The sequence below is a fragment of the Muscardinus avellanarius genome, assembly GCF_963383645.1.
Source record: "Muscardinus avellanarius genome assembly, chromosome: 16".
Lineage (NCBI taxonomy): Eukaryota > Metazoa > Chordata > Mammalia > Rodentia > Gliridae > Muscardinus > Muscardinus avellanarius.
The window spans coordinates 6,867,296-6,884,512 of NC_137802.1; the positions used below are offsets into that span (position 1 = coordinate 6,867,296).

The 17,217-nt window shown below is 50.8% G+C and overlaps 1 protein-coding gene across 2 annotated transcripts; it reads right to left on the bottom strand.

Moving 5' to 3' along the window:
• Positions 1-103: 103 nt before the first annotated feature.
• FLCN (folliculin) lies at positions 104-15,872 on the bottom strand (the record flags this gene model as incomplete). Of its 2 annotated transcripts, none has more annotated exons than XM_080712662.1 (11): positions 104-305; positions 2,198-2,303; positions 2,400-2,531; positions 3,375-3,498; positions 4,064-4,177; positions 5,246-5,439; positions 6,553-6,644; positions 10,266-10,426; positions 11,602-11,823; positions 14,654-14,800; positions 15,602-15,872. In XM_080712662.1, 11 exons carry the CDS (start codon positions 15,848-15,850, stop codon positions 104-106), a joined length of 1,743 nt encoding a protein of 580 aa, XP_080568788.1. The 2 variants fall into 2 exon arrangements, with proteins under 2 accessions (XP_080568788.1, XP_080568787.1); XM_080712661.1 differs by having other exon boundaries at positions 11,602-11,834; positions 14,617-14,800; positions 15,602-15,850.
• Between the last annotated feature and the right edge of the window lie 1,345 nt (positions 15,873-17,217).

The window sequence follows — 17,217 nt, forward strand, 5'->3', positions numbered from 1 at the left end:
ACACAACCAGCTGCAACCCCTCCTCACACGAAGCTGGAAGATGGTCACACATTGCCACCACTGGGTTCCAGAGCACGTCCACGGAGTCAAGCCCCCACAGGGGTCAGTTGCGAGACTCGGAAGCCGTGGGACTGCGGACCGTGGACATGAGGTGCGACTTGTAGGTTTTGCTCAGGCCTGTCATCCAGAACTTCAGCAGCTTGACATTGTCCTCCTCCGAGGCTCCAAGGATGCTCAGGAGCTTCTGCGTGTCTTCCTTGGGGCGACTGTCCACCTTGGTGAACTTAAAGAGGACCTTCACTTTGCTGCAAAAAACCGACAAATACTGAGACCCACAGCCAGAGCTCAGCTCATGGGGCCTAGAGTCTCAAGACCAGCAAGAACACAAACCCATGCCGGGCATGGTAGCGCACGCTTGTAATCCCAGCATTCGGGAGGCTGAGACCTGGAGGATCGCGGTTCGCAGACAGCCTCAGCTACTTGGTGAGGCCCTCTGCAACTCAGTGAGACCCGGTTTCAAAATAATAAAAAAAAAAATAGGGCAGGGGGTGTAGCTCAGAGATCAAATGCCCCTGGGTTCCATCCCCAGACCCCCCCACACACACACACACATAAAAAACACAAACCCAGGGGGCAGCAGTGCGGCTGCACACGTGTGGTCCTGAGCCCAGGAGCAGGCTGGCCCGGGAACCCAGCAAGACACGACAGAGGTAGGGGGTGGCGTGCCCTGCGGTGCCAGCTACCTGGGAGGCTGAGGCAGGAGGACTGGTTGAGCTCAGGAGTTCAAAGCCAGCCTGGACCACATAATGAGACCCCACCTCAAGAAACAAGGTCAACAACATCGGGAAGAACTTCCCTTCAATGCACAGAAGAAACTGGTTGCTACAGAGCTTCACTGCACTAAAATCAGGATGTTTGACTAAATTTGATAAAAATTGAGGAAGAATCAAAGATAGAGAGAATCAAAGATGGAGGAAACATACTAACTTGCCCTTTTTTTTCCTTTTGGTAATGGTGATTGAACCCAGAAGCATTCTACTTCTGACCTACAACTCCTGACTTTATTATTATTTGTGTGTGTGTGTGGTACTGGGGTTCCTGGAAACCCTTCTACCTCTGTGGTACACTCCCAGACCTATTTTTATACTTTTTTTAAAAATTTGTAAACGGTTTCTTAAGCCAGTGTGGCTGGCTTCGAACCTGTGTGACCCTCCTGTCTCTCCACCACCACACCCGGCACTGTCTTTATTATTAATATTATTAATTATTATTATTATTATTATTGTGTGTGCAGGCGGCACTGGAGATTGAACCTACCTCTGAACCACAACCCTAACCTGATTTTTTCTTTTTTCTTTTTTGTTATTCTATATTTTGAAACAGGGTCTCACTGAGTTGCAAAGGGCCTAAGTAGCTGAGGCTGGCTTTGAACCACAATCTTCCTATCTCAGCCTCCCAAATGCTGGGAGTACAAGCATGTGCCACCATGTCTGGCTTATCTTCTACTTTGAAAGAGGTCTCGTTAAGTTGCTGAGGATGGTCTCAAACCTGTGGTCCTGCTCTCAGCCTCCCAAGTACTGGGATTACAAGTGTGCAACATCACACCCAGCTTTCCTTTTATTTTTGTGGTACTGGGGGTCTAAACAAGGGGCCTCTATAGAGCTATACCTCCAGTCCTTTTTATTCTGAAACAGGGTCTCAGTTGCAGAGAACTTCACTAAATTGCTGAGGTTGGCTGCAAATCTGGGATCTTCTAGTCTCAGCCTCCCAAGTACTGGTATTACAGGAGTGTGTCATCATGCCTGGCTTTAATTTTTATTTTGAAACAGGTATTGCTAAGTTGTTGAGGTTGGCCTTGAACCTGCCTGGGATCCTCCTGTCTCAGCCTCCCAAGTTGCTGGGATACAGACATGCACTACAACAACTGGCTTTGGTGTTTCTCTAACTCTCTAAAGGTCTTGGAGGCAGGTGTCACGCCCATCTTGGAGAGCAGGGAGCCCAGCAGAGACTCTGGGTCACTCCCCAAGGCCACCACGCTCATAGGTGGCAGAGCGGGTATCACTCCTGCTCTTAACCTCTGCTCTACTCAGCAGCCTCATTCAGAAAACAGCTCCTGCTTTCTCTCCACAAGGTCTCTGCCCAGGCAGCCCGCCCCAGGGTCAGCAAGCCAGGTGCTTGGGCCAGGCCAGGGCCTTACTTCATCCACTCCTCCTTGAGGCAGACGAGACACTGGTCCACCACATCCACAGACAGGTTCTGGTTGGTTAGGGCGGCTTCAATCTTATTCAGGATGGTGGGGCCAACTGAGGGCAAGTGCAGAGGCAAAGGGGCGTCAGCACTGGGCGCAGGCAGGCCTGCCCATCCGCCCACCCTGCTGTTAGCGGCCCCACGACACTCACCTCGGTCTGCAGCCACGGGGCTCCCACTGGTCACCACAAACTCATACTTGCTGAGAGATTGGTCATCCTCGCACCCGACTGGGTAGATGGAGGAGCGCGTGGCTGTGTGGACCTCCACAATGACCACAAACTCTGGCAAGGCAGACACATGGTCTCAACGTGCCCCTTCCTGCCCACCAAACCCACCCCAGCTGCCATAACAAGGTATCTTAGATCCACCAGGAATGCACTGCCAGAGAGCACATCCAGTGTGTAAAACATTTGGCAGTTTGTGAATGAAGAGTTACCTTTTGTCTCATTCAAATTAGTAATTTTATATTACATAATCAAAATTCTACATCAGTTCACTTCATACCAAGCAGCCCTATCAGGATGTTCCTACCATTACCCCATTTTATGGATGGGAAAGAGACTCAGAGAAGTTTAGTAACTGGCCCAAGGGCACAATCACACGAAAGCCTGGCCCAAAAGTGGGGCCTTCGTTCCTCACACTCTTCAGAACAGATGTGGGAAATAGGCCAACCAGGAACTGGCTTCACCAGATGGCTCCAGCAGCCCAAGGCACAGACTGGCCCACCAGGCCAGGATTTACACCTGGGCCGACTACTGGAGGCCCCCAAGCCTAGGCTGAGGGAGGCTGGCTGGACTCCCGGCCTGGCCACCAGTGTTGGGGGGACATGCTGAGTGAGCTGTGCTGCAGTAGCAATTGGCAAGGAGGCTGGGGTACCAGCCAGGGAGGACAGGTATGCCAGGACTGAGATAGGGAGGGCAGCGGCCGGACGCAGGCCACAGGAGGCACTAGTCATCGCCCAGCACAGCTCTGAAACCCCCGCATAAACTCCCCAGGACGAGAACCTCCAGCCACCCAGCTCTACTGTCCTGGGTGGACACTCATCCTCCCCCCGCCCAGAACTTGAACCAGCAGCCCACTAAGGAACACGTGCCCCACAAAGGGGACAGCCCAGCAGCACGTACCTGAGGACAGCACGTGGGAGGGGATCCGCACCTGCGGGCTGAGCCCCAAGAAGTTGCAGCGGTAGGCCTCCTCGTACTGGTTGCTGTATGGGATGATGCGGACACAGCCCACAGGCAGCATGGTCTGCGGACGACAGCACGATTCAGACGCAGACCCCGCCATCACTACCACACCAACCCACAGGCCCTCTGCAGCTCGGGCCCAACCTGGATCCCACGGGGTCCCGGGGCCCTTGGCCCAACAAAAGGCCAACTCCTATCCTGCCTGTCAGTCATGCGCCAACTTGTGCTGCCTCCTGCTCTGGCATGAACTCTTTCTTACATTACTCGTGCCCATCCTTCAAAGAGACCGCAAGCTTTCTAAGAGACGGTCATGTTGATTTCTGCACCCACAGGCATAGCATTGGGGGTCGGCAGGCTCCCACGCACCACCCAAGGACACCCATGTGCCCACCCAGCTCAGCTCTTGGAGAGGGCCCATGCAGAGGCGACATGTGCCAGGCCTGCCCCAGCGGCTTCTCAGAGGGACGTGGGGCTGGGGAGGAGCAGATCCTCCCAAGTTCTGAGACTGCAGGTGTGCACTGGTTTTAGATTTGGGGCAGTTCTACACCAGCTGGCCACAGCAGCATGATGTTCACCTCTCAAGTCAGACACCGGCCCAGACGACCCTAAGAAAGAGATGTTCTTACCCGAAGAACTTCAAACGCTGACTGCACCAGGTCCACATCTCTGCTCTTCCAGATCACCTGGTTCCCCATGAGAACATGCCAGGCCAACATGCGAAAATAGGGAGCACCCAGGACCTGAAACAGCAGGGAGTGCTTCCTGCATATTAAGAGAAGTGACTTCAAGTGCTGACCAGCTCTCTGCACAGCAAAGGGGAAGGGGTCACAAGAAAGGCGCTGCTCTCCTCCGGGAGGCTGGGAGGCCTGCCTGAGGGTGGCATGGGTGGGCAGGTCCCAGGCTTGTACCTAAAAGCCATATTCCAAAGCTCTGTACCCTTGAGACTTTCCCTTAACCCTGGCAGGGTGGTGCACGCCTGTAATCCCAGTACTATGGAGGCCGAGACAGGAGGATTTCAGGTTCAAAGCCAGTCTCAGCAACTTAGTGAGGCCCTCTGACTTAGACCCTGTTTCCAAGTAAAAATTAGGGCTGAGGGTATAGCTTGGAGCTAGAATGCTCCTGGCATTCAACTGCTAAAACATACATAAAACATTTTCAACTTTAATTTTTATTATTTTTTGAGGTATTGGGGATTGAACCCAGAGATGTTCTACTAAGTGTGTGTGTGTGTGTGTGTGTGTGTGTGTGTGTGTGTGTGTATTATTTTTTGTGGTGCTGGTGATTGGACCCAGGGGCATTCTACCTCCGAGCTACACCCCCAGCCCTATTTTTACTTTGTATTTTGAAACAGGGTCTAAGTTGCAGAGAGAGATCATTAAGTTGCTGAGGCTGGCTGTGAACTGTGATCCTTCTGTCTCGTCCTCCCAAGTACTGGGATTATAAGCATATTCCCCTACGCCTGGCTATATTTTGAGATAGGATCTTGCTAAATTGCTGAGATTGGCCATAATCTCAACCTGTAATACTCCTGTCTTAACCTGCCAAGTACTGGCATTACAAGCATGTGCCACCACATCCACCTTCTTCAATAACTTTTTTTTTTTAACGGTACTGGGGATTGAACCCAGGGCATTCTACCTCCAAGCAACACCTCCAGCCCTATTTTTTTAATTCTTTATTTTGAAACAGGGTCTCTGTTGTGAAGGGCCTCAATAAGTAGCTGAGGTTGGCCAAGAACCTGCGGTCCTCCTTTCTTTATTTTGAAACTGGCTCTAAGTTGCAGAAAGCCTCACCAAACTGCCATTTACCTGTCTCATGTGCCGAAGGGACTTAAACACTGACAGCTTTCGGGGCTGCCAGTTTCCGCAGTCTGTAAGCAGAGATGTATCTTTCGGGCACTTGGCCAGCTCCCGGCCTTCAGCGCCTTCCTGCAGCAGCACGGGGCCTTTCTCCTCCTCTTCAGCCTCGGAGTTCTCCCAGCTTTCAGATTCCTCTTCTAGGTCTACCAAACAGATGATAAGGGCAGTTATAAGATGTGCCGCGCTCTGATGTACCAGCCTCGCTCTGTGACCACTTCAGCCTCAGGCACCTCATGGCTATACCCCCTGGCTGGCTGCTGGCTCCTGGTGTGGAGCTATAATCTAGGGACATTCTGCCTTTGAGCCACAATCCTGTCTGTGTGCTTGTGGCCCAGAGCCCTGGAGAGGGCAGGAGGGTTCAGGCTGTCATGCCATGTCCTGGAAGCATGCATGGAAAGCCCCCAAGTTGGTGCCCATTGGTAAGAAAAATCAACCATCAATGCCAACCCCAAGCACTCTTCATCAAGACTCAGTCCTCCCAACTGTCTAAGGCCAGCACGGTGACCTTACCTCTCAGAGGAAAGACAGATGGGACTTGAGCTACCTCAAGGTGCAGCCCCACGCCACATCAGAGTGAGACCCATGGACAGGGAAGGTCACAGCGGGAGAACTGGGATTCAACACCAGGTCAGTCTGACTCCCAATGCCAAAGCATGTGCCGGGCCCATGCTCAACTCCTCTGTGACCCGGACAGTCCAAACCCCCAGAGCTCATACTGCAGAGCACGCTCTCCCAAAGGCTTCAGTAGACCTCACTTCCACCCCAAGAGACTATGCCCACCACTGTACCAGCCTACAAGTCTGCCATCAGTGTCAGTAACTGATCGCAGACAAGATCCAGAGCTGTGATCATGGGCTGGGCTGCCACACCTGGAAGTCTCTAGTTACGAACCCAGGCGTGGAGGTTCCAATCACCAACCCGGTTGACACAGACACCTAGGAGGTAGAGAAACCTCTGCCTTTATGGAAACGGGTCCAACTAAAATGACGCTTTATTTGTACTCCGCAAAAATAAAGAGACTGTCAACAAGGCCAAGCACTTGGCAATCCCCCACAAATCGGGACAGGAACCCCCCCTCCCCCCCGGCTATCAATTCTCCTATAGCCAGCCTGCTGGGGAATAGACTCTTTCAAGGCACTGCCAAGCGAAGCGAGACAGAAAATGCCAAGCTCACAGGGCCAGTGTCGGGAAGGCTCCTCCTGCCAGGGTCCAGCGCCCCCGCAGCCCAAGGCCCTGGAAGCAAAACCCAGCCTCACCAGCCAGCTTCTCCATCTGGACCAAGGTGTCCTCCGTCGGGGCGCCCTCCAGGAGCTTCTCTGTTAGCCGGCTGCCACATGCCTTCAGGAGCCTGGAGGACACAGTTGCGGCTGTGAGGCCTTCTTCCAAAGGAAACACCACACCCAAAGCTCACTAAGCTGTTGATCCAACTACCAGTTCACAGAAAATATGGGTCTAAAAGAACATGCTGGCCTGGTGAGGAGGCGTGCACCAGACTCAAGAAGCTGAGGCAGGAAAACCACTTGAGCCCAAGAGCTTATAGATGTCCCTGGGAAACACAGTGAGACCCTACTTCAAAAAGGAAAACAAAAATCAAACAAAAACCACCAGAACCAGACATGATGTCTCAAAATAAAAACAGCAGGGATGAGTAGAGTTAAGACGTAGAAAACCTCTGGGTTCAATCCCAGTACCAAAACAACAAACAGGCTAGATGCCACCACAAGGACACTCAGCCCAATCCAGAATAAGGCGCACACCTGTAAGCCCAGTAACCCGTACTTGGGAGGCTGAGACACGGGTCTGGGTTTGCAGACAGCCTCAGCTACTTAGTGAGGCCTTCTGCAACTCAGACCTGGTTTCAAAATAAAGAATAAAAAATAAAATAATAGGGCAGGGGGTGTATCTCTGAGGTCAAATGCCCCTGGGTTCCATCCCCGAACCCGCAATAAATAAATAAAACTTAAAAAAAAAAAAATATCTCCCCAATCCGTGTGTGTGTGTGTGTGTGTGTGTGTGTGTATTTTTTTTTTTTTTAAGGTACGAACCCAGGGGCATTCTGCCTCCAAGCTACACCCTCAGCCCTATTTTTTATTCTTTATTTTGAAACGGGGTCTCACTGAGTTGCAGAGGGCCTAAGTAGCTGAGGCTGTCCGCGAACCATGACCCTCCTGTGTCAGCCTCCCCAGTGCTGAGATAACACGTGTGCGCCACCATGTTCGGCTTATATACAATGAGATGAAGCTAAGTGAGTAGCCTCTGTGTTCTCCCCAGAAAGGGAAGGGTGAATATGTGAGGTAATCTGTATGTTAGTTCTAGCCTTTCTACAATGTACACACTCAGACTTACTACTTGGCAATGGGAACATGGTCTGAGTAATTCATAGTCAGGTGATTGATCATCATTTGAGCACCATAAGGTGTTCTCATAAGGTGTTCTCATGCAAACTGAGACAGCTATGATGTCACTGGTGATAAAATTTTACAGGGGAATTGCTGTGTGTAGCCCACTGCCGACTAAAATGTGCTTTATGCAGCATGTGACTATGAACCAAAGCATGTTGCATACCAAAAATATATTTTTACTTGTCAATTTAAAAAAAAATGCTTATTTGTTTTCATGTGTGTGTGTGTGTGAGTGTGAGTGTGTGTGTGTGTGTGAGAGTGTGTGTGTGTGTGACTGAGGATTGAATTTGGGGCATTCTACATCTGAGCTACATCCCTAGCCCTTTATTTTTTATTTTTGTGGTATTAGGGACTGAACCCAGGAGTTAAGTTTATTCTACCTCTGCCCAATTTTATTTTTTGTTTTGAAATAGGGTCTGGCTTGCCGGGCGTGGTGGCGCACGCTTGTAATCCCCGCGCTTGGGAGGCAGAGACACGAGGATCGCGCAGGTTCGAAGCTAGCCCTGCGCGCTGGCTTAGGAGACCCTGTTTCCAAATAAAAATGCAAAAATAGGTCTGGGAGTGTAGCCCAGAGGTAGAAGGGCTTCCAGGAACCCCAGTACCACCAAAAAAAAAAAAAAAAGAAAGAAAGAAAAAAAAAAAGAAATAGGGTCTGGCTTGAGCCGGGCGTGGTGATGCACGATTGTAATCCCAGCATTTGGGAGGCTGAGACCTGAGGATCGTGGTTCGTGGTTCGTGGACAGCCTCAGCTACTTAGTGAGGCCCTCTGCAACTCAGTGAGACTCAGTTTCAAAATAAAGAACAAAAATAGGGCAGGGGGTGTAGCTCGGAGGTCGAATGCCCCTGGGTTCCATCCCAGATCCAAAAAAAAAAAAAAAGAAAAAGAAATAGGGTCTGGCTAGATTGCTGAGAGTCTCACTAAATTGCTTAGGCTGGCTGCAAACCTGTGATCCTCTTGTCTCAGCCTCCCAAGTACCGAAATTATAAGTGTGTGCCACCATGCCCAGCTCTGTATTTTTTATTCTGAAACAGTCTTGTGAAATTGCTGAGTTTGTCCTGGAACCTGTAATCCTTTTTTTTCCTTGCAGTACTGGGGATTGAACCCAGGGGCAATCAACCTCAGAGCTACACTCCCTGCCCTATTTTTTATTCTTTATTTTGAAACAGGGTCTCACTAAGTTAAGGAGGGCCTCACTAAGTAGCTGAGGCTGTCCAGGAACCACGATCCTCCCGTCTCAGCCTCCCGAATGCTGGGATTACAAGTGTGCACAACAATTCCTGGCTCCTATTTTTTTTTTTTATTACTTGGAAACACAGTCCCTCTAAGTTGTGGGGGGGCCTCACTAAGTAGTTTAGTAGTTTAGGCTGGGCGCAATCCTCATCTCAGCTTCCCAAATCCCGGGATTATAAACCTGCGCCACTACACCTGGCTTGAATCTGTGATCTTTCTGTCTCAGATTCCCATGTGCTGGGATTACAGGTTTGTGCCACCATGCCTGGCTAAGAAGTTTCAAATGCAGAGGGACTGTATGTCAGGTAGGGAGCAGATGCTTTTTCTCTTTAGTTCATAGGACCTCAAGGGAGTTGAACTCAAGAATCTCCCTGCAGCAGCCTCATCTACCCTAGGATGGGATGTACACAGTGAGACAGAGCCTCGACTGCAAGGTGGTGTGTAGGGGAATAAGTACTGACAGGGGAAGCGCAGGATCTGCAATGCGGGAAGCAGGAATGGCCTGAGGCTGGGTAACAGACTGGTGGTTTTCCATTAAGTCCATAAACTCACTGCCGCTCCTCCCGTCAAGTGCCAGGGGCCAGCCCTCCCTCACTGGCCTGGGCTTGTGACTGGCCACATGCCTGTCACAGTACATCTCACCCTACTGGGTCCAGGTCCAGACTGGCAGGTCCCACCCCATTCTCTCGCACATCCACCTGGAGAGGCCCTAAGGCCTCCTAGCCAGCCCCTACCAGCCCTGCAGAGATCCCCTGTGGAAGCAGCCCCTGTCCAGGCCAGGAGGTGCCATAAAACCCGAGACCTGAGCTGAAAGTACCCAGTTAGGCCACTTCTGACTTCCTCACCCATACAAGCTGTGTGAGACACATTTATCAGTTTTTTAAAAAGGGAGGAGAACACTAATTTTATTACAGAAACATTTTTTTGTGTGTATGTGTGGTACTGGGGGTGGAACCCAGGGGCTTTTCTACCTCCAGGCTATACTCCCAGACCTATTTTATGCTTTATTTGGAAACAGCATCTCACTAAGTTGCAGAAGGCCTCACTAAGTAGCTGAGGCTGGCTTTGAACCTGTGCGATCCTCCTGTCTCAGCTTCCCAAGTGCTGGGATTACAAGCATGAGCCACCATGCCCAGCTATTACAGAAACATTTTTGCATATTATTGAGAAGCGAGTCTAACCAGATTTGTGTTCATGGACAGGTACACCTTTGTCCAACTCCAACAGGAGGCTGCTGCACACTCACAAAGGACTCTCCTCCCAAATGTGAGGGTAACCCAGGCAACTAAGGTGACTGCTTTGATTCTAACAACTTTGAGGACCAGAGACTCATTACCAGGCGAAGGAGGTATGAAGACACGCCCACAGGTTGTCATCGCTGGTCAAGGAGGTCAGCGAGCGGGCGGCATTGCCATTCCTCTGATGGAGGAACGGCGTGAATGCCGTGTTCATCCTCTGGGCACGCTGTGGGCATCCAAACTGCTCTGCCTCAAACACCTGGAATGTGAAGGGGCAGGGGGGCCTCTGTAGCCACTAACCAGCCAGCCAGGAGCCAGGAGTAGGCGCCAGACCCAGCACGTGCAGCTGCGGCCACTGGTCCTTCCCCAGAAATGTCCCACTCTGCTCTCTTGTTTGCTTATTATTTATTTGTACTGGGGATTGATCTACAACCCCAACCCAGTTTTATTTTATTTTTTGTATGGTACTAGGGGTAGAACCCAGGGGCTTTTTACCTCCACACTATATTCCCAGACCTATTTTTTTATTTTATTTGGAAACAAGGTCTCACTGAGTTGCTGAGAGCCTGACTTTTATTTTTGAAATAGGGCCTTACTAAATTGCTGAGGGCTCGCTAAATTGCTAAGGCTGTCCTTGAACTTGTGGTCCTGCTGTCTGAGCCTCCCAAGTGCTGGGACTGCAGACCTGAGACGCCATGCCTGGCCGCCTCCACTCTCTTGACGCAGAGTGGGAAGCCCCAGCAGATAACATTCCCGCACCGAATGAAAACACCTGCCTGACCAGAGGAACGGGGCAGAATTCCTCCAGTCCCTAGACCTCTATATCTCCTACCCTACCAGTGGCTCATCAATCAGCTGTCGGTAGCAGGCGGCGTACACGCTGGCAGCCCTGTGTGCAGTAATCCAAAGGCTCCCAGTTGTCCCTGGCTGACCCACTGTGCAGACCACTGTGTGAAAAATATGACAAGGAACAGAGAGGGCCCCCAGCACGCCCTGTGCCCTGCACCACCATTCCAGCAGGCCAGGGACTGCTGCCAGGAAAACCATGCTGCCCAGCTCTCCCGAGAGAAACCAGCCCTGTGCTTTGGGGCTGCTGTGATCTGAGGGCTGCCTGTCACCAGCGTACGCCCGGCCCATCCTGAGACGTAGTGCCGGAGCTGGGGTCTAGACTAGGTGGGAGGGTCTCAACAGGACCCTCTGGGCATGCTGTGGTGTGCCCAGAGGGTCAGTCTGTGGTGTGAGGTGTGCAGAAAGCAGAGACACCAGGGGCCTGACTGCAGCAAAGACACCCAGGACAGCAGGCAAGACCAGTGAAGCAGGACTGGCTAGGATATACACCCCAGCCTCTGACGCTGAGACCACTCAGGCCAGGGAACACAGCCACCCGGGCTCCTGGTGTCCCCCAGCCGCCTCCCACGTCCCTCCTGGTGCCACCTTGAGGGCCTTGCCCTGCAGCTCATCGATGATCCCGCGGATCTTCCCCAGCAGGAAGGGCCAGGAGTTGATGAGGTAAATCCGGTCCATCATGATAGCGATGATGCTGTACCAGCGCTGGAAGCCCCTGGCCAGGCTGTCTTTGATGAAGAAAGTGTGGCTGAACACAAAACCATGCTGCTCATCCCCAAAGAAGATGGGGCCTTCGCGGCCAGGGCACACCTGGAAGGAAACTACAGCGACTCAAGAGATGCTCCTATCCTTGCCATGGCGAAACACTCAAAGGTTTTTCCTACATCTCTGGTGTGTGTGTGCATGGGGGGGAGTGCACACATGCACACGTGTAGGGGAGGGTACGGGAATCAAACCTAGAGCCTTGCACATGCTAGGCAAGTGCTCTCTTACTCAGCTACAACCAGCCCTTCTCAAGCCTTTCTTTTGCAGGAATCACCCAGCAGTAGCAGAGCGGGAGGAAAGGCCTTGCATTCACCGGCTCTGTGTGTAATCTTTTTCCTTTATTTTGGTGCCCAGGACCTCACCTCATACATGATGAGCTAAGCCCGTGCTCCACCACTGAGCTTCACCCCCAGGCCCAGAAAACTTTCTAGAAATAACACTTGTTACCATGGAGGGCCAGGGACAGGACACTAGGCACATTGCTTTGTTCTACCTTTACTGAATTACTCCTGTATAAATATTCTTTTTGTGTGTGTGTGGTATTAGGAATTGAACCCAGAAACATTCTACCTCTGAGATACCCCCCCTGCCCTATATTTATTATTTATTTATTTTTGTAATACTGGGGATTGAACCCAGGGGCATTCTACCTCCAAACTATATATCCTCAGCCCATTCATTCATTCTTTAATTTATTGTAATACTGGGGATGGAACCCAGGGGCATTTTCCCTCTGAACTATAGCCCAGCCCTATTTTTAATTCTTAATTTTGAAACAGAGCCTCACTGAGTTGCAAAGAGCCTCACTAAGTAGCTGAGGCTGCCCGCAAACCGTGATCCTTCTGTCTCAGACTACCAAATGCTGGGATTACAAGCATGCACCATGCTCAGCATTTTCTTTATTTTTAAATAAAAAAAAAAAATTTTTTTTTTTGTACTGAGGACTGAACTCAGAGGCATTCTACCTCCAAACTACACCCCTAGCACTATTTTTATTTTTATTTTGAAACAGTGTCTCACTAAGTTGTGGAGGACCTTACTAAATAGCTGAGGTTGAACCTGCAATCCTCCTGTTTTACCCTCCCAAGTGCTGGGATTACAAGTGTGTGCTACCATGCCCAGCTTATTCTTTATTTTGAAACAGGGTCTCACTAAGGTGTGGAGGGCCTAAGTAGCTAAGGCAATCTTCCTTTCTCAGCCTCCTAAGTACTTGGATTACAGGCATATGCCACCATGCCTGGCTATTTATTTTTTTATTTTTTATTTTTTTGTGGGTCTGGGGATGCAACCCAGGGGCATTCTATCTCCGAGTTATAGCCCCTGCCCTACTTTTTATTCTTTATTTTGAAACCAGGTCTCACTGAGTTGCAGAGGGCCTCACTAAGTAGCTGAGGCTGTCTGGCAACAGTGATCCTCTGAATGCTGGGATTACAAGTGTGCGCCACCACACCCGGCTCTGGCTATTTATTTTTGAAACAGGATCTCACTAAGTTGCTGAAGCTGGCTGCGAATCTGTGATCCTCCTGTCTCAGCTTCCCAAGTACTGGGATTAGAAGCATGTGCCACCATGTCCAGCCAAATATTCTATCTACCCCAGACTCAAACATGCCAACTTGCTCATCTGAAAAAGACTGAAAAACCAACACATCAAATAACCACTGCAAAGCCAAACGTGGTGGTGTATGCTTGTAAACCCAGCATTTGGGAGGCTAATAAGACAGGATGATCTGGGTTTGCGGCCAGCCCCAGCTACTCAGGCCCTCCACAACTTAGTGAGACCTTGTTTCAAAATAAAGAATAAAAAATTGGGCTAGGGGTGTAGCTCAGAAGTAGAATGCCCCTTGGTTCAATCTGGAGCACAAAAACAAACAAGCAAGCAAGCTGAGCCAAGCATGGTAGTGCACGCTTGTAATTCCCATATGTGGATTGCAGGCTCCAGCTAGCCTCAGCAACTTAGCAAGACCCTGCTTCAAAGTAAAAAGGGCTGGGGATGTACCTCTGAGGTAGAATGCCTCTGGCTTTAATCCTCAATATTATAAAAATAAGAATACATCTGAAAGCAGGCACATTCAACAGTGAGAACCACCAGCCAGGGCTCAGGGGGTCCGAGTTGGTAGATACAGAGATCAGAAAGCTTAGTAATGGGACCCTGAACCCTGTATGACAAATGCAAAAGTGATAATGTCCCTGAGACATAGGAGTAATGACTGAAACAACAGAAAAAGGGGAAAGCCAGGCGTAATGGTGCAAGCTTGTAATCCCAGGACTTGGGAGGCTGAGACAGGAGGGTCTGGGTTCATGGCCAGACTCAGCTCCTTAGACCCTCCACATCTTAGTGAGACTCTGTTTCAAAAGAATAAAAGGCCGGGCGTGGTGGCGCACGCTTGTAATTCCCACGCTTGGGAGGCTGAGACAGGATTGTACAGGTTCAAAGCCAGCCTCAGCTACTTAGTGAGGCTCTCAGCAATTTAGTGAGACCCTGTTTCCAAATAAAATATAAAATAGGTCTGGAAGTATAGCCTGGAGGTAGAATAGCCCCTGGGTTCTACCCCCAGTACCATCAAAATAAATAAATAAATAAATAAATATCCGTCTGGTTGTAGCTCAGAGGCAGGATTCCCCTAGGTTCAATCCCACATTTGTTTCATACAGTGAAGTCTATCAAATTGCTCGTACCTTAGATATATGTCCATTAAAGGAGTTCAATCTTTAATTAAAGAGAAGACCTGGTACCCATTTAGAAAACTAGAGTCGACCATGACTTAAACTTTAAGCTCTAGACAACAAGGTGCCAGGCTGGGAAGAGGACCCCATCATCTCCCTGTTCAGGAGCAGCACAGACCTGTACAAGTGAGCGACCCACAGAACAACTCACCTCGCAGCTCAGGCTCCGGACGCAGGCCTGGCGGACAATGCTGAAGAGCTGGGGGTGGTTGGGGTGCTGGTGACTGACGTACTTAATTGAGGTCTCTTTATCATGGCTGATATATCCTGGGTGCCCTGCAGCAAGCGACCGGCAGCCCTGCCCAGGATAAGGAAGAGAAAACCTGTTAGATGGAAGTGAGCAACAAATTTACTCATACACAAATCTGAATTTAGAAAAGTCTACATTCATAGAAAAATAACTGGCTCCAACTGGGTGTGGTGGCTCACGCTTGTAATCCCCGCGCTTGGGAGGTGGAAGCAGGAGGATCACGCAGGTTCGAAGTCAGCCTTGCTGGCTTAAGAGACTCTTGTTTCCAAATTATTATATATATATGTAAATATATAATAGGTCTGGGAGTGTAACCCGGAGGTAGAAGGGTTCCATCCCCAGTACCACAAAAAAAAAAAAAAAAAAACTAGTTCCTAGATCTATACCACAGAGATAAGCCTCATTTTACAGAAGACAAAACTGGGGCAGAAATGGGAGCAGATCTTTAAAGGCCTACAGCCACACCTGGACACGGCACCCCTTCAGAGTGGCTCTATCAGCGGCTCCCCCAAGCTCTGTTCTTGGTCCTGAACAAACACATGCCAGATGCCTTGAGCAGGGGCAAGGAGCCCAGCAGTGATGGGGCTATAGCTGAAAAGTAGAACACCCCTGGGTTCAACCCCCAATACGTCCCCAACACACACATATAAAGAAAGCTAAAGTTGGAACAAAGGGAAAGAATCCAAAAGACACAGCCGCACCCTTAAGAGGGCCCACCAAGGGCCCCAGGGTCTCGGCCGTTCCGTGAAGGACTCAACCAGTGTTCCCCAGAGCCCGCGTCCCTTGCCCCTCCTATACCTCCCCTCCCACCTCCAGCAGAGAGCAAAGCGCCCCTCCCAAGATACTTGCCTCACACATGTCCGACTTCTTGGGCCCTGGGCTGCTGGACTCGGCGCTGGCCCCCTCGGCGGGACTGTGGGCGCGGACCCGGCTGCTCATCTGGATGCCGCCCTCTTCCTCCTCGGCCTGCTCCCCCTGGCCTGGGCTGTCCCCGCTCCCGGCACCCTGAGGCAGAGGGGCATGCAGAACTTCCGTGCAGAAGAGAGTGCGGGGGCCATGGAGCTCACAGAAGTGACAGAGGGCGACAATGGCATTCATGGTGCCTTGGAAGCAGGCAAGAGGCCTGTGGGAGTGAGGACACCATCAGTATCACAAAATCTCTGGAGCATCTGGACCACACCTGTACGACTGACAGGCCTTACTGGCCAGCCACCCACCTGGCCAGCACGGCTGAGTGCCAGGACAGAGGAGAAGACAGACTGACAGACAGGGTCCTGCCCCAGGGGGCCATAATGGCCAGAGGAAGGAAAACCTGAAGAAAGGCTTATACAGCAAGCTTTCCAGGAAGAAGAGATAGGGCAGAAGGCAGAAGACCCAGGGACAAAACGCAGACTTGAGTGACATCAAAGGCAGCAACACAGGGGAACGCCATCAGAGTGACACCAAGTCAGCGCCGAGGAGCCTGAGGGCGGCTCCTCTATCCAGCACCTACTCTGGGCTGGGCAAGGTTTGTGTGCGGTGACACCACCACATGCAACACCGCACTTTCCCACGGAGGGAGGGGCGTGAGGACGACAAAGGCCTCGGGAGCACAAAGGAAGTAGCACCCATCCGTGGGCCAGGTGGAGTGGACCTGCGGGAGACCGGAAGGGACCAGCTTGAAGACCCTCCTCAGCCTGTGTCTTCAGACTGGAGGGGTTTTGGTGGGTCTTGACAGGAGGTCTGGGAAGATCTGAACTGCATTTTAAGAGACTCACACAGGCTGATGCAGAGAAAACAGATGTCAGGGCCAGGGAGGAGATGGGGAAGCCAGCTGCGGGGCCTGGAGCAATGTGTGAGAAGAGATGGTCCCTGGGCAGGTGGCCAGAATAGGTGGGAAGGTTTTGGTTTGCTTTTGGTGGTACAGTTTGAACCCAAGGGATTCTTCCTCTGAGCTATACCTTAACCCTTTTATTTATTTAGGTACTGGGGATGGAACCTAGGGGCATTCTTCCTCTGAGCTGCACCCCCAACCCTATTTCTTTATTCTTTATTTTGAAACAGGGTCTCACTAAGTTGCAAAGGGCCTCACTAAGTAGCTGAGGCTGTCCATGAACCCAGATCCTCTGGTCTCAGCCTCCCAAATGCTGGGATTACAAGCGTGTGCCACCAGGCCCGGCCTTATGTTTTATTCTGAAACAGGGTCTCAACCCTTTTATTTTTTTGTGGTACTGGGGATTGAACTCAGGGGTATTATACCTTCAAGCTATACCTACAGCCTGATTTTATTTTGAAACAGACCCAAGGAGCTAAGGCCGTCCTTGAACCTATGATCCTCCTGTCTCAGCCTTCCAAGTACTGGGATTACAAGAGTGCACCACCAAGCCCACTTATTTTTTATTTTGAAACAAAATCTGGCTAAGGTGTTGAGGGTTTCCCTAAATTGCTGAGACTGGTCTCTAACCTGTGAGCCTCCTCAGACTCCC